The 17,384-nt window shown below is 42.1% G+C and overlaps 1 protein-coding gene across 3 annotated transcripts in view; it reads left to right on the top strand.

Moving 5' to 3' along the window:
• The window catches only part of sh3gl3a (SH3-domain GRB2-like 3a), a gene marked incomplete at both ends in the record, with an annotated part of 66,726 nt that overhangs the window by 25,433 nt on the left and 23,909 nt on the right, over positions 1-17,384 (top strand). For all 3 annotated transcript variants that reach the window (XM_080730661.1, XM_080730660.1, XM_080730659.1), the window contains 2 exons: positions 16,711-16,779; positions 17,142-17,214. In XM_080730661.1, coding sequence (XP_080586787.1) covers positions 16,711-16,779; positions 17,142-17,214 — 142 coding nt within the window. The remainder of the gene's footprint in view (positions 1-16,710; positions 16,780-17,141; positions 17,215-17,384) is intronic.

The raw sequence follows: 17,384 nt of genomic DNA, 5'->3' as shown, positions 1-17,384 counted from the left end.
GTCCCACATCCTTGAAAGTGATGGGTATCCCAATCTCAGCTCATCAGAGAGCTGAGCCGTTGTTTCACTTTCAAAGTGATAGTCCGGGCGTTTCCCTCCCCAGTTCACTGCTTTGGGTAATTGCATCTCTTTAAAGTGTAGGTTGGAGGGTATCGGTCTGGATTAATTTTAGAACGGGTACACATTATAGTGTATCGTTATTTTATGCTTTAACTATTGAAAAATAGCAGATATATAAGCTCACAGCGCGGCACCGAGTGCCGCGCTGTGAGCTTGTAGATCCGCTATTTTTGAAAGATTTTGAAAATTTGAATTTTGACCCGATTCTATAAGTGTCTTTTGAATCCTTCTAAGGTTTTTTGAAGAAAAAAAATGTGTTTCTATGTCAGCAATCTGCCCAGCCATCGTCAAAGAAAAGGTCCTTTTCACTTAGTTCAGTTAGTCTGTTCTTGAGAGACTACTATGTCAGTGGTTCTCAAACATTTTCATATGAAGGTCCCCCAAAATGATATTTATTTGGCCACGGACCCCCATCTCAAAATATTTAGTTCCAGGGACCACCCAGAAGCAAAATTTGAGTTACAAACGTTCGCTTTGAAAATACACATATTCAAAGATTTGCACACATTTTCACGACTTTTTCAAAAATAGCTGATCTACAAGCTCGCAGCGCGGCACTGTGAGCTTGTATATCTGCTATTTTTCACTGGTTAAAGCATTCAATAATTCTAGGCCTAAATGGGTTAAGAGGAGGTTAACCACCACCACCAAACTTGTCATCTGCACCAGCGCCAACACCAATCATTTGCTGGTTTCCAGCTGTCACCTGCTGCTGTTATACTAATGTCCTCTGCAAACCCCCCCTCACCCGCCCACGGAGCATGTCGCTGTCACATGCTCGCTAATTAGTTGGGTCAAAAATGGCAGTTCCGTGACCACGAGAGCAAAGGTCCGTTTCTCAATGGATTTGTCATCTAGGAGGGTTATTAAACAAATTTGGCCGGGGTGTATTTTTTTAAATGGCAGGGAAAATGTTTGACAGCTTAGGTAATTTTCAGTCTCATTCACTTACTCTACACTACACTATAAAGGAAAAAATGACTCCCAAAAAAGCATTTGTTTTGAATGAAAAACATTCCTTGGGCTAAAAACGTACCCCAAAAGAATTGATGACTCATCACTAAACCATCGTTTTGTGGGGCCATTTCTTGCCCAAGGAATGTTTTTCGTGCAAAACAAATGCTTGCAATGGATTCAGAATACTTAAAAACCCCTAGTTTGACCTCTCACATCCCATTTAAAGCAGATTTATTGGGAGTAATTTTTTCCTTTATAGTGTAGTCGTGTATAGTAAGTGAATGAGACTGAAAATTACCCTAGCTGTCAAACATTTTCCCCACCATTTTGGAAAATACACCCCCGCCAATTTTTTTTAATAACCCTCCTAGATGACAAATACATTGAGAAACGTACCTTCGCTCTCGTGGTCACGGAAGTGCCATAAATGACCCAGCTATTGGTCTCTCGGTCTCGTCCAAGCAAGTCAAACATTATCTTGTACCTGGTAATTTGTAAACAACGCGCCGTGATGATGTCATCCGGGAAAGTCTCTGTGACGGCATTACCATAAATCATTAACGTAGGAAGGAAGTGCGTAATTTGCTGCCTAATAATGTGTTTCACCCGCTGACAGAAGACTCCCCCCCCCCCCCCCCCCCTCTGCTGTTCTTGAACCACTCTGGCAGACCGGTTGGGATGTACTGGATTTCATTCCCCCAGTTTGGGGCCTTTTCCACCGGCAAAGAACCGGTTCCAGTGCCGGTTCAACTTTCTTGGAACCTTGGTTCGTTCTTGCGAACTGGCTTGCGTTTCCACCAGATTGAACCAGATTGAACCAGAGGAACCAAGGATTTTTTGGTTCCCGTTTGGAACCAACTTTTACGTTTCGGAACCAACCCTGGTTCTCGGTGGAAAAGCTCACCTCTGGTTCATCCCATAGGCGGGAGAAAGAACCTGAACCGGTTCTTTGCCAGTGGAAAAGGGCCTTTTGAGAGGCGGCTAATTTCACCCAAGCTGTGTGATCCACCTGTCTTGGTGGCTACAATACTCTGATTGGCATAACGCTCGTAGCAGAAAGCCGGGAACAAAGACTGTTCCCAGGATTGGGACGGACGGACGGACGGACGGACACACACACACACACACACACACACACACACACACACACACACACACACACACACACACACACACACACAGACCCTGGCATGTGCCACTCTGTTTGGGGCATGCAGAGTCGGTGGCATTTGGGAAAGTTGGCACAACTGTTTGTGACAAGAGGCCCACAATCTAATCTTTGAAATAGTGCTCTTAATAAAAAAACACTTTTTTATTTAAAGGTTCATGACGTGCAGGTTCACGTGGTTCACGTGGTTCATGTGCAGTAAAATACTAACCCAACATTAGGGCATTCATAATAGTGATTTTTAGTATTCGAAATATTCGACCTCAAAGTATTCGAATAGTATGTCGAATATTCGACAGGACTGGCCAAACTGTCAAATATTAAGTAAGCAAGAGGCGAACATTGTGAAAATAGCCGATCTACATGAGCATATAGATCTGCTATTTTCACAATATTTATCTGTGGAACCGAGTCACATTAAATTGTACCTACAATTCCAAGTGCTTGTCAGGGTGGGTGTCCCCAGTTCAAATATGTTTATTTTGGGGGTCACAGCCTAAAAAGGTTCGAGAACCCCTGGTATAGAGCATTAACAAATTCATCCACCAGGGGCACTGACAACTCATTCTTATGACTTCCTATCTAGCCAAGCTTTATAAACTATATATTTTTTAAATAGAGGAAAAATAAAAGAAGCGAATATTCGACTTCGGAGAACAACATCGAATAGTGACTTTGATATTCGAATATTCGAATATTTGGTGAATGCCCTACCCAACAAACAGAAATGTAACCTGAAAACGGAAGGCTTGTCTGCCCTAATAAAAGGGTTGCACACAGGATTACGTGTTTTTGCTTCCTGCCCCCCCCCCCCCCCCCCCCCCCCCATCCTCCCATCATCCTTTGTCTGTGCCAAAGTTCTGTTGGCCATTGTGCAGAACAGATCCAGTGTCACTGCTTACATAAGGCCAGGCTGGTGGGCTGCTGCTTGTGTTCAGTCAGTGACTCCAGTAGTGTAGCTGTCATCACAGTGACTATAATATGCTGTGCTGGAGGTGATCACCATTCGTCTTCCTCGCACTGATGCGTCCCCAGACGACGGTTCCTCCAACTTGCGTAACTTCTCACCAATGGGGGCATTCTTTTAAACAACCCATTCAGGGCCTAGAATTATTGAATGCTTTAACCAGTGAAAAATAGCAGATATACAAGCTGCTGCGAGCTTGTAGATCTGCTATTTTTTTTAAAGTTGTGGAAATGTGTGCAAATCTTTGAGCGTATGTATTTTTAAGGCAAACGTTTGTATCTCAAATTTTGCTTCTGCGGGGGTCCCTGGAACTAAATATTTTGAGTTGGGGGTCCGTGGCCAAATACATGTCATTTTGGGGGTCTTTCACATGAAAAAGATTGAGAACCACTGACACAGTAGTCTCTCAAGAACAGACTAACTGAGCTCCATTTAAGTGAAAGGGACCTTTTCTTTGACGATGGCCGGCCAGATTGCTGACAGAAACATAGGGTTAGGGTTAGGGTTAGGGTTCTTTCTTATAGAATCGGGTCAAAATTCTAATTTTCACGATTTTTCAAAAATAGCAGATCTACAAGCTTGCAGTGCGGCACTCGGTGCCGCGCTGTGAGCTTGTATATCTGCTATTTTTCAATAGTTAAAGCATAAAATAATGATACACAATATAGTGCACCCGTTCTGAATGGGTTAAATGTCCTCTACAATTGAAATTGAATTGGTGCACATTTAATGATTCCAATTTCTAACAAAGCTGTATCAGTTTGACCCTTACAGTACCAGTTTACAGTACTCTTCAGTTACATGCTCCCTAGTGAGGGAATCTTGTGAAGATTTGGACACAGAATATAGGCTACTGTGTTGCTAAATAAAGCTGAAACGGCAAACATGTCCACCTGAGGTCTCACGTGTTGATGACCAGGGTCAGTTTGTTTTGTCTCAGCAATGTCGTTGTCGTTGTGGTGAACCAGAGACATTCTGGACTAGACTATAGAAGAGGCTCCTGTCTTCACTATTCATGCATCAAACCTGCCATGCCTCTCCTTCTGCTTGAAATACACCCACCTTCAGCTGGCTTATCATCAGTATCAGTATACTGTACCATTATGACACTAAATGATATTGTCTGTAATTTTTTTGGTTATTATCTTGTAACTTAAAGGAGAAGACCACCCATTTTCATTACTATACCTTAGAGGAGTTGTGTGGTAATAGAAAAAAAAGTTCCCCCCCCTTCTGTGTTGCCTAGAACTGGAGGATTGATTTTGGGGTTTGTATTGTAAAGTGTATTGTAACGGTGTCATCACGTTTTACTTTACAATACAAACCCCAAAATCAATCTTCCAGTTCTAGGCAACACAGAAGGGGGGGAATTTTTTTTCTATTTCCAGGCAACACAGAAGGGTTGCCTGGAAATAGAAAAAAAGTTCCCCCCCTTCAAGGGGGGGGACATTTTTTTCTATTTCCACACTACTCCTCTAAGATATATTAATGACATAGTTCAATATTGAAAATGGGTGGTCTTCCCCTTTATCCTTTGAAAAAAGAAATATAATAAGTCTATATGTTTGAATCGATTCTTCTCCTCAAAAACGATTATTCTGATAATTATTCTGACCCATCCCTATAGCTGACCCCCTTCGTCTCATTTAAAATCGCTTAATATAATATCATAAAAGACTGAGTAAAATTCCTTTTGTTGACCTGTAACTAGATCTGTTGTGAATTATGATGTGGGTAGGAGGAGTAGCATGAGGATGATGATGATAATGACATTATAGTGTTTCTGCCCGTAAGCTATTCCTAGTTTTGATTGATATAGCCTGGTTACAGGTACGAACTACAACAGGGGTCTTCAATAGGTGGTCCGGGACCTCCTCAGAGATTCTCCTGGGGGGCCACCAAATCTTTGTGTGATATAAGGACTTTATTTTATTTAACCACTTGAACCCTCGCATCCCTATTCTGGGAGAACATTAGCCAAATAGCAGATCTACAAGATGTGTTTTGGCTATTTTCAGCAAAGAGGTCTGGCATAGAGGGAAAAAGGAGCAGACCAAGTCAAGCTAAAGGTCAACTTTACAAAGCATTGAGGGTTTAAGTCTGAAAATACACATTTAACATACATCTAATAAGTAGTGGGTGTCCTTGCTTCATCTCTCTCTCTCTCTGCTAAGAGGTCCTTGGCCTTAAAAACATTGAAGACCCCTGGTCTACAGCATAATTTAATCTAATAACACACAAAAAATAACCCTGTTATCTCAGTGACAAACAAGACTACAATTGCGAATACACGATTATACTGTTATAACGATGAATGATTGACAGCACTCCACGAGGCACTCCACTAGATTGCGGAACACAACCCGAGTTATTTTTAGCATTTGGGTATACCCTCTGATCATAGACATTATATGTTCACGTCATCTTGGAAAATGGGAGTTGAAAATAACGGTAGTTCTGACCTCTTCAATTAACCAAAATGAACCATGGATGGACAACAGCTGATGACTCAGAAGTTTATTTCTGGGAAGCCATTAGCCATTGTTCCTATGATGCAAGGAAGCTAGTAGTGACACATTAATTTAAACATTTTTATCTTCAGAGCAGGGACGTGCTGGCCATTGGGAAAAGCAAACTCCCGAACGGCCGGTTAATTCCCGGCCGGTCCAGGCCGGCCATAAGGAAAAAAAACAAAAATAAAACGTCAGCCTTCGTTCTATTTTGGGGGCTTGACGGCCAATAAAGTAAATCGTCACTGTCGGTGCGAGGCGTTGTGTGCTTGTAGATCGGCTGTTTTCACTAGTTTAAATCATTTTTTAAATCATAAATACAAAACAAACGGTTTTGGACATACAAGGTTTCTGGCAGGGGTTCTGGCAGATGTTGTCCAAAAATCATGCAGATCGGTACACAGTATCTCTGTAGCCGTTAAATGGAACGGGTATTTCTTACATTGATGCTCCTACATATTAGCATGCAAGCACCAGTTAAAGTTACTTTCCATCCCTCATATACTGTGTGCACATCCCATAACCCACACACTGCACATCATTTCGGAGCTCATATCTTTGAACGGGTAAGGGCTAGTGCTACTTAAAGAAGATTTTTTGGGGGGTCTTTTTTTCCTGAATCGTAAGTGAATGGACCCAAACTTGAATCCCCTAAATTTACCTTGATCCACTAAATATATAATTCACAACTTTTAATATGTTATTTGGATGACCCTAAGGATCATAAAAAACCTTGAACCATTACTATTGCAATTTCTTTTGGGTCAAACCTTAGATTGACTAGCCTATGTAGACACATCAAATGTAGGCACCAATGCCTCCTCATGTGACCGGTCTAAAACTGAAGATAATTTCTCCCAAGACGGAAATAGCAAGACGTGCCATCTCCGGTTTACTTCCCGTATCCGTGTGATGTGGGTGAATATCTTTTTAGGAAGCAGAAGCAGTATATTCATTCCAATGGGAGAGTGAACGTGAACACAGCTTCTGAACTATTCTTTAGCCCCATACCATGGTCACTGAACTAAATATTGGACCCGATCGTAACAAGCCACACGATATTCCCAAAATGTTCATACTAGAGACACAAATTAGGAGAAAATCAACTTTATTACCGACTTTATTGGCTCCAACCAGGATGCCATATCTTGTTATATTAAAAAAATCGTTGGTTTTCTCTATCCCCAAGTTTCCTGTGTCCCATGAGCCCTTGCGTGAAAGTTGGGCATCACTTTCTGTTCAGGCAGCTCTTAACCGCGCCGACGGAAGAAGGCGGAAAGCGTCTGCTGCCGACAGGGAGTCATCAGGAGCTTGTCGGCAGGACCCGTTGATGAAGAACTTGACATGTCCAGTCTTTTTCTAGGAATCTGTATAATTGAGGGAGTTGTAGAGTGGACGTTTAGTTTGCTACTGCTGCAGAACCAATCCTAAACTAGAAGCAGTGCTCTTCCGAGCACAGGTCTCCACCAGGCTGTGCATCCTGGTGGTGCTACTGTATAATAGGCCAATGTAAAAAGGGTGGCATATGTTCTTCACCTTAGATCTTTCATAGCAATCGACGCTGCATGCATGATTTGAAGCATTGTGTTCCAAAAATGTGTTTTGCTAAAGTCTACCTGCTGGTGGCGCTATAACAGGCCAATGTGAAAAAGGTAGCATTTGTTCCTTGACCTAGTGGGAATAATATGTGTGGCAAATTTCACGGTAATCGCAAGCTGCGTTGATGATTTGAGGCATTTTGTTCAAAAACGGTGCAATCCTGCAAACTTTGGAAGCCAATATTAGCCAATCAGGATGGAATATGAAATATCAGATGGATCGGACTTGATCACATGACTATAGAGATACTGTGTACCGATTTGCGTGATTTTTGGATAAAATCTCAATGAGTAATATTCAAAAATGTGTTTTACATAAGGTGGCGCTATAAAAGGCTGATGTGAGAAATGCAGGGCAAAGGTTTATCCTTAGCCTCTAGGGAGTGTGCCTACAAAGTTTGAAACTGATCGGTGGAGTTATAGGTAAAACACAAATCGGCCTGTTATAGCGCCACCATGAGGCTGATTTCAAAAATTTGAAGTGGCATTTCTTCCTCGACCTAGTGGGAACGTGTGTGCGCAATTTCATGATAATTGCACTTTGCGTTTGGGATTTGAGGCATTTTGTTCAAAACGGCTCAATCCTACAAATTTTGGAAGCCAATCTTAGCCAATCAGGATGGAATATGCAAAAATGGACAGATCCGTGTCGATCACATGACTGTCGAGATACTGCCTACCAATTTGTAGGATTTTTGGACAAAATCTGTAAGAGTAGTGCACAGAAATGTGTTTTGCAAACATCGGCCACTAGGTGGTGCTAGAAAAGGCCTATTTGAAAAATTTAGGGCAGAGGTTCTAGATTGGTATCCAGGGAATGTGTGTGCTCACTTTGGCAGTGCCCGGGCCAACGGCGACTGAGATTTGGTGCACACAAACTGCGAGGACGCACGGACGCACGGACGGACGCACGGACGGACGGACGCACGGACGGACGAAGGGGAAAACATACTCTCCCCCATGCCTTCGGCTGGTGGAGACAATAAGCCAGAGATATTTTCCTGTCGCACATTTGAACTAAATACCATATTATCAATCTCAACTTAATTCCTATACCAATTGATCAGCTCCAAAGCAAAGCTAGTGCTAAATGATTTTCTTTGATTTCTAACGGGACTGAAAGTGTGTTGCCAATAATCTTGAATGCAAGACCCAAATAAGCAACTACACTTCGGAAAATAAACACAAACAAATGCAACCCGCAACTATGAATATTTACAAGCAACTTTACAGGAAGACCTAGAGTCTCTTATAATGAGCAGACGTGGCAGACAGAGATGTTTAGCTAGTTGATGCATTGTGAGCCAAATTCTGAATAACCATCTGTAAACTGTTACAGGATGAGTTGGTAAGAGTGTGTTATTGCAAAGACTCCAATACTGCATTTATCACAGATATATTATATCTGTGAAATATCTGAGGAGGGGGGGGGGGAAAGTTGCTTCCTTGACATTTCCTTGTCATTGTGTTGGAAGGTGAAGGCTACCAGCATTTCCTCTTTTGTAGTCTTTTATAGTTCCTCAGCTTTGCACGACTGTTGCTACTGTAATGTTATTACGATTGGTTCAATGTGTTTCCTGTTCTACTGTATTACTATGCACTGTACACATGGACAGGACAGTAGGTGCCCAGTGACACCCTGCTCTACAAGCTCACAATGCGTCACAAATGGCAGCAAAACACTCTATTCCTATTCAAATGGGAATTGGCAGAAACCGCCCTCATACAGAAGGTAGAATACAAGTGTGGTGTGACCGTGCCATAATGACTACTTTCACTTTTGGTACTTAATGTGTATTTTGATGGCAATACTTCTGCACTTTTACTTAAGTACATTTTGAAAACAGGACATTTACTTGTAGTGGATATTTCTACATTGCAGTATTGATAATTTTACTTAAAGGGGGCGTGACACGGCCAAAACAGCTAATTATGGCTATCAAATTAGCCAATTTTTTTAATGATGTCATGTACCCCCATGTTAAATTACCCAATCAAATTAATTTATTGTAGTTACTGTACTGAAAGTAGTACTTTCTGTACAGTAACGGCAATACATTAATTTGATTGGGCTAATATGGGGGGAGGGGCGGAGACTCGCGGAGTCGAGTATCCATATCATTATCTTTTGAAACTGCCCCAAAAAAAGCTGTCCGAGGCGTGTTTCCGACTTTCTAAACCAACTTTAAAACTATCAGTTCTAGGGGTAAAAATTATACACCATTCGCTATAAAATGGTAAAAAAGTACATGTCTTCTTCCAAAAAAGGTGTCAGAGATTCGTTACGAGGGTCAACACGCTTCTCCCCGTCTAAGGGACGGTTTTGTCGGCCATACCCTGCTGTGTCTTCCGCTAAACCTGACTGGAGGACCTGGCCGGGACGCGTGATTATGGATCCCACTGGGAAAGATGGAGAACGAGCGTCCAGCGATCTCCTTCTCCTTGAGCCCTTTTAGCAGACATATGTCCTGCTGTCTCGGAGGACTGAGGTCCGTGGCTCATACACTCTGTGTGTGTAGCCTGTGTGTGTGTGTGTGTGTACACACACAATAGCTCTCGCAAATAGCCGTGCGGTGCAGCGCTAGCCACGCTACACGCTAACAACAAGGTTGTGCGCGGCACCGCACGACGGACGAAGTATGCATTGCGCGGCACCGCACAACGGACGAAGTATACATTCACTACTAACTGATACGGCCCCGCCTCCTTCTCAGACTGTTTGAAGAAACACCACGTGACCTACTGTATCATAATGTTAATTTTCGGCCGGTGTCGCCAGTCCTTTAAGTAACAAATTTCAGTACTTTTTCCACCACTGCCCCGCTGGATAATTGTTGGAAGCAGTCAGTCAGTATCAGCCTAGCTGCAGGTCACCCCAGAACATCTTTCGTCCACGCCACCCCTACATTTTTACTTTCACTCTAGCACCTGTATTGTTGATTCTTCTTTCTTGTTTGTTTTTGTCGCTCGGCTGTACGCAACAGTCCTTTTTCTTTTTCGTACTTTCCTGTAACCTTAACTGCTGTGCCGCCTCTGGGCAACTGAATTTCCCCCTTGGGATAATAAAGGTATCTATCTCTCTACCTTATGTTCATGGCACATAGTTCTACTTTCACATTTTACACAACAGTATGATAAGCCCTGCTACAGTGGTGGAAAAAGTACTCAAACTGTGAACTAAGTTAAAGTATATTACAATGTAGAATTTAGACACTCTGTTACAAGTAAAAGACCAGTAATCAAAATTTACTTGAGTAAAAGTATAACCTTATTGGCATCAAAAACATACTTGAAGTACCAAATGTAAGAAATGTAGAAATGTTACACGTACTTAGTTAGTTTGCACTGCTGCCCTACCAGAACTAGCCTATTTTTGTGTCACTATAATGATTGTTACTATTTGTAAGATGATGGTGGTGACTGGTGACCACAATATTCAAATGAACTCACACAGTTGAATGCTTTCAATGTTAAAGTTTCAATGTCTTTAGACTTCTATCCTGGATGGCTATAGTGTGAAAACAGCAAAGATATTATGACAGTTGATTTCAAGAAAGAGACGTGTGCAGTGTGAAATGCATAACAATTTGATTACTTCCAGATGAGTGTAGAGTGTTTACAGTAGCTATCTATCGATGGCTACTCACCCCATGCAGACTTATTAATTCATGGATATTTTTGTGTTTTGCCAATAATTTGAGGAGACTCTTTGTGTCTCAATGGAGTTGCCTTTTGTCTCCATAGGGCAGGGGTTTTCAAAGTGGGTGACGGGGCACCCTGGGGTGCCGTGACGGCAAACCGGGGGTGCCGTGAGATAATTTGATAAGATTTGGAATTCATATGGACACTTGAAAAAATATAATTTAGTATCATTTTAAACTTGAAGTACAAAGTTATTTTCAGTCAGTTCTAACCAAAATGACTTTTATCTCAACGTTTTCCTCGCAACATAATCACTAAAATATCGTCACTGTCGGTATCTCCAAGTTTCAAATGTGTATGTCTTTTGGTAAAGCAAAGCCCTGCTTCATCATACAAGACTGTCACACAAAAGTAGTGAAAACAGCCGATCTACAAGCACACAACGCCTCGCGATGTTGTGTTTTATTGATTAAAAAGATATTTATGGGGTGCCCTGAGACAAAAAGGTTTGGGAACCCCTGCCATAGGCAACCACTGCTGGTCATCAAATAATTGGCTTAGGAATGCGACAAAAACTAAAACATCCATGAATTCAAGTCAGTGTTATCGCTATAATGTTTTGGGGGGTGAGCTATCCCTTTAACAGGAGGACTAGCCTAGTTTCTTAGAATTGGCCCATTTTTTTGTACAGTATGCAATGCATAGAATCTTAATCCTTGTTAAACCTGCTAAAGAATGGAAAGCACCCGGTTAGTGATATTGCCTTCAGGGGCGTCACACCAAATTCTGGGCCCTGGGTACAAGGATTCACTGAGGGCCCCCCATGAATGTTAACTATTGAAAAATAGCAGATATACAAGCTTGTAGATCTGCTATTTTTGAAAAATTGTGAAAATGTGTGCAGGAAACCTATGTTTCCATGTCAGTGGTGCTCAAACTTTTTCACGTCAGGGACCCCCAAGATGATATGTATTTGGCCACGGACCCCCATCTCAAAATATTTAGTTCCGGGGACCCCCCCAGAAGCAAAATTTGAGTTACAAATGTTTGCTTAAAAATATATATATTCAAAGATTTGCACACATTTTCACGACTTTTCAAAAATAGCAGATCTACAAGCTCGCAGCGCGGCACTCGCCCTGTGAGCTTGTATATCTGCTATTTTTCAATAGCTAAAGTTACTAGGGCCCCTCCACCTTGGGCCCTAGTAACTCAGTCCCACTCCCCCCCCCCCCCTGTGACACCCCTGATTGCCTTTGAAGTAACAGTTTCTTTGCAGACACCCTTTCAAGGTTGCCATGATGTGTCTTGGGTGATGAGATTGGTTTGTGACAATGACATATTTCTGGTTGGGAATTAAGTGACAAAATAGATGTATACCGGTAATATACCTATGGTGCTTCTTTCTTGTTGTGCTTTGAGAAGTAGGGAAATAGTGTTAATAATCGAAATGGTGAAAATGGCAGATCAATGGTCTCTTTAACCCATTCTGAACGGGTACACATTATTGTGTATCATTATTTTATGCTTTAACTATTGAAAAATAGCAGATATACGATCTTGTAGATCTGCTATTTTTGAAAAATTGTGAAAATTTGAATTTTGAGTGTCTTTTTGAGTGTCTTTTGATTTATTTATTTTTTTAACCTATGTTTCTATGTCAGTAATCTGGCCAGCCATTGTCAAAGAAAAGGTCCTTTTCACTTAACTGGTTCTTGAGAGACTATGTCAGTGGTGCTCAAACCTTTTCATGTGAAGGACCCCCAAAATGATATGTATTTGGCCACGGATCCCCATCTCAAAATATTTAGTTCCAGGGACCACCCAGAAGCAAAATTTGAGTTACAATCGTTCGCTTTAAAAGTGCATATGTTCAAAGATTTGCACACATTTTCACGACCTTTTCAAAAATAGCAGATCTACAAGCTCGCAGCGCGGCACTCGGTGCCGCGCTGTGAGCTTGTATATCTGCTATTTTTCACTGGTTAAAGCATTCAATAATTCTAGGCCTAAATGGGTAACAAGCAGAATGTGTGTTTCACACTTTAGTCTGAGGAAGAGCTTTGTGCTCGAAACGTCACACAAGTTTGTTTGGTGCAATAAAAGCACTTATCACATTGGAGCCCCCAGTGTGCGAGCGTATATTTATTTATTTTCAGAATGTGTTAATTGGTCACTTGGGTGGGCCACAAGGCTTTCAAGATGTTCAAGTGGGCCCCAATACAGAAAAGGTTGGGATAGCGTTGCTCTAGCCCCCACCTCTCTATGGCAGTGGTTCTCAACCTGTGGGTCGGGACCCAGGGGGGGTCCCCCAAATAATTTTGCTGTGTCCCCAGATGATTAGCTTAATGTGCAACATTGTTTTCTCACTCAACAGTAAACACACCAACATACAGTTAAGTGTATAGAGGGAATCTGCACATTTATAAACTAAAAAGTGTCAATTTAAGGATTTTTTTATACCTCTAAAATGACAAATTAAACATTGGCCAAATTGTCAAATATTAGAGGCAGAAATTATGAAAACTAGTCTAGTCGGCGACCTGGCCAACTCGGGAACGATGTAAATAGAGAATGAATGCCCCGCCCTTTAATGCAATCCCCATTATACCTGTTGTCATAGGTCCCGTGTTGACCATCTGTTTGACTGTGTCCATGTATGCCCATATATGGAGATATCTGTCTGACTGCGTCCAAGTTATGCCCATATATGGAGATCTCTGTATCTGCCTGACAGTCGGCCGAGCGTCTAGTCGAGGACCGGCCTACTCGGGAACGATGTAAATAGGGAATGAATGGCCCATCCTTTAATGCAAACTCCATTATACCTGTTGTCATAACCTGTTTTGACCATCTGTTTGCCTGTGTCCATTTATGCCCATATATGTAGATATCTTTATCTGTCTGCCTGCGTCCATTTATGCCCATATGGGGATCTCTGCAGACACAGTGCCGGTTCTGGAAAACACTAATGTCAGACATTAGCTCCGCATACGGAGATTCCGGACCTTTCGCGCTGGTTCCGGATAACCGCATATCAGGTCAGGTCGAGGCCGGGCACTGCACTCCCTGCTGCGGCGGGGAACGCGTATGCCGAATTCTGTATAATGCAAACCCCATTATACCTGTTGTCATAGGATCCATTTTGACCATCTGTTTGCCTGAGTCCATATATGCCCATATATGGAGATATCTGTATCTGTCTGTCTGCGTCCATTTTATGCCCATATATGGAGATCTCTGCAGACACAGTGCCGATTCCGGAAGACCCTGATGTCAGACAACAGCTCTGCATACGGAGAATCCAAACTTTTTGCGCTGGGTTCCGAAAAATCGCGTATCGGGTCGGGTCGAGGCCGGGCAGGTGGGACGAACGGTTCTCAAGATACGCGGATTACATACATACATATATATATATACATACATACATACACACTCACAGAGATGTTTTGTTGACTCATGTGGCGTATGTGATGTCAGAGCCTTTTATGAAGTGATGTCACAATGAGTCAGCGCTTGCTCCGGAACGTCCCGATGTCAGTCATCTCCGCATACGGAGATTCCAAACCTTTCGTGCCGAATCAGAAAAACTGTGTATCGGGTCGGGTCGAGGCCTAGCTAAGAACGTAGGCAAAGGTCTGAGCTATCTGTGTGCGAAATTTGGAGTCTGTAGCACCAACCATGTGCTGTCAGGGCTCTTTCATGCGATTCGGGCCAATTCGGATTCGCGTCCATTGACTTCAATTAGTAGTCAGGACTCCGCATATGGAGATTCCGAACCTTTCGCGTTGGTTCCGGAAAACCGCATATTGGGTCGGGTCGAGGCCTAGCTAAGAACGTAGGCAAAGGTCTGAGCTATCTGCGTGCGAAATTTAGAGTCTGTAGAACCAACCATGTGCTGTCAGGGCTCTTTCGTGCAATTCGGCCTCGGCTTCAATTAGTAGTCACGATAGCAGATCTATATGCTTGTGAGGCGTTGTAAGCATGTACAAACTGTATATCTGCTATTTTCACAATAGAACCCTGTTAAACAAAATGTAATGCCTCAATGCTTCCAACTCCAAGTAGTACTCGTCAGGGTGGGTGGGGGGGGGGGGGGGGTGTCCCCAGTTAAAATATGATTATTTTGGGGGTCACGGCCTGAAAAGGTTGAGAACCACTGCTCTATGGCTCTTAGTGTTAACTTCGTTGACCAAAACAATGGCAGAAAATGTTTGTAGACTTACCTTTTTCTACTGACGAAAACTAAATAAAAACTAAGCTATGATGACTAAAACTAAGAATGAATATATAGAGGGTATGCGCGAGACATCATCATCATACCCGGAAGTTATGCGGGAACGCCTACTGAGTGGCCAAAAACGACTTCCTGGCCTTGACAGCCCATACATCCAAACAGAAAAGTCCTACCTGATTGCATTAACCAATTTAGGCCTAGAATTATTGAATGTTTTAACCAGTGAAAAATAGCAGATATACAAGCTCACATATCTTGCTTGTAGAACTGCTATTTTTGAAAAAGTCGTGACAATGTGTGCAAATCTTTGAATATATGTATTTTCAAAGCGAACGTTTGTAACTCAATTTTTTCTTCTGGGGGGTCCCTGGAACTAAATATTTTGAGATGCGGGTCCGTGGCCAAATAAATATCATTTTGGGGGTCCTTCACATGAAAAGGTTTGAGAACCTCTGACATAGTAGTCTCTCAAGAGTCTCACTTATAGAATCGGGTCAAAATTCTAATTTTCACGACTTTTCAAAAAGCACCGAGTGCCGCGCTGTGTGCTTGTAGATCTGCTATTTTTCAATAGTTAAAGCATAAAATAATGATACGCAATAATGTGTACCCGTTCTTAAACTCACTTGCCACTGGATTTGCCATTCACTTTATGCATGCGCATACTGTAAAAAATACCCTGAAAATAGCAGATCCTACAAGCTTGCGACACGTGAGCTTGAAGATCGTCTATTTTCAGCATGCAACCAAGTGCACAATCAGTCATTACGATGCCATCATAAAATGTTGGCGACAAAATCAACTGATTTAGTCGACTAAAACTAGACTAAAACCTAAACTTTTCAGATGACTAAAATATGACTAACTGACTTCATTTTAAAGACTATGACTGATAGAAATATTATTTGTAAACAACAACACCTTCTTATTCCCCTATGAGATACAATAATCCATCACACAGAAATAAGACAGGAGAGTGATTCAGAGTGAGAATGGAATGTTTACTATGGAGAGAGAGAATTCAAGACAGGTACAGTACAGAAATAATGGTTCAGTGGTTCGTAATCTCTTGGACAAATTATGTTTTGACATGAGTTTAAGTATGGTCATTTGGTCAGTCAATGGATGACGTTTCAACAGTTCATAGGATGTTTCTTGTCCACAAGTGGGTTCCATATACTCTACGTGGCAAAGAGTTCATAGGTTCCTGAAGGGATGTCCTTCTCTGGTGTCTGCATGACACCAGGCTGAGCCTTATAAACCAAAACAATTCTCATTGTTTTAGGCACAGGCTCAGTAGATGAGGCCTCATTTCTATCAGACAGAGACCTTGTGGGTACAGTACATGACCTTAAAGCATGACACAGTCACAAGCTGTGCCTAAGGGTCAGGTGGTCAGTTGGTCATCAACATGAATTGATAAAAAGTGATATAAACCACAACAAAATACCTAACAAATTAAATAACAAGGTGCTGTCAAAATTAACATTGCCTTCTACCCCGATGTCCAGATGTGGAGTGAGAAGATAAGTGGCAATGAAGGGACGAAGCTGGATGAAGACTTCTTGGAGATGGAGAGGGTGAGTGTTACGTTACCCCCCCCCCCCCCCCCCCCCCCCCCTAAATGAGAATTACAGTTATGCGAATGAATTGTTTCAGGGTTCTATGTTATGCTTTCAAAACCTGAACTTTTTCTGTGTTGGGAAAGAAATGTTTTCGATTCAGAATGGCTGCATTCTTGAATTTTCAGACATGTGGCGAAGCTCTTAAACATTTTGTTCTAGCCAGGGACAAAATGCATTCCCAAGAGACTCTGGATGTTGATATTCCTTGTTTAGGGGAAGAATGATGAGAGTGTGAAAAAATCACGTGGTATTTAAACACTAACAATGGCAGTGCCACTTTTTTCCCCTGACTTTCGTGTCTTGTCGTTTTCTGCTAGAAAATCGAGGTGACCAACAAGTCAGTGTTTGAGCTCTTGTCCAAAACAACAGAATACCTCCAGCCTAACCCAGGTAAATACATTGGAGTCAAAGCATTCATGCACATCGTGGATCCTGTGAGACTTTTTTCTTCTCCTTCCTGTTTCACTACATTGCAAAATAAATCGACTGTTGGCGCTTGTATTCTGCGGATCTTTTTATGCTCCGTTTCCCTGTGCAAAGTATATGGTGTACTCAACTGT

The sequence above is a fragment of the Nannobrachium achirus genome (genome assembly GCF_963921795.1).
Source record: "Nannobrachium achirus genome assembly, chromosome: 7".
NCBI lineage: Eukaryota > Metazoa > Chordata > Actinopteri > Myctophiformes > Myctophidae > Nannobrachium > Nannobrachium achirus.
Note: the sequence above shows the minus strand (reverse complement) of the source record. Positions and strands in the feature narration are given on the sequence as shown.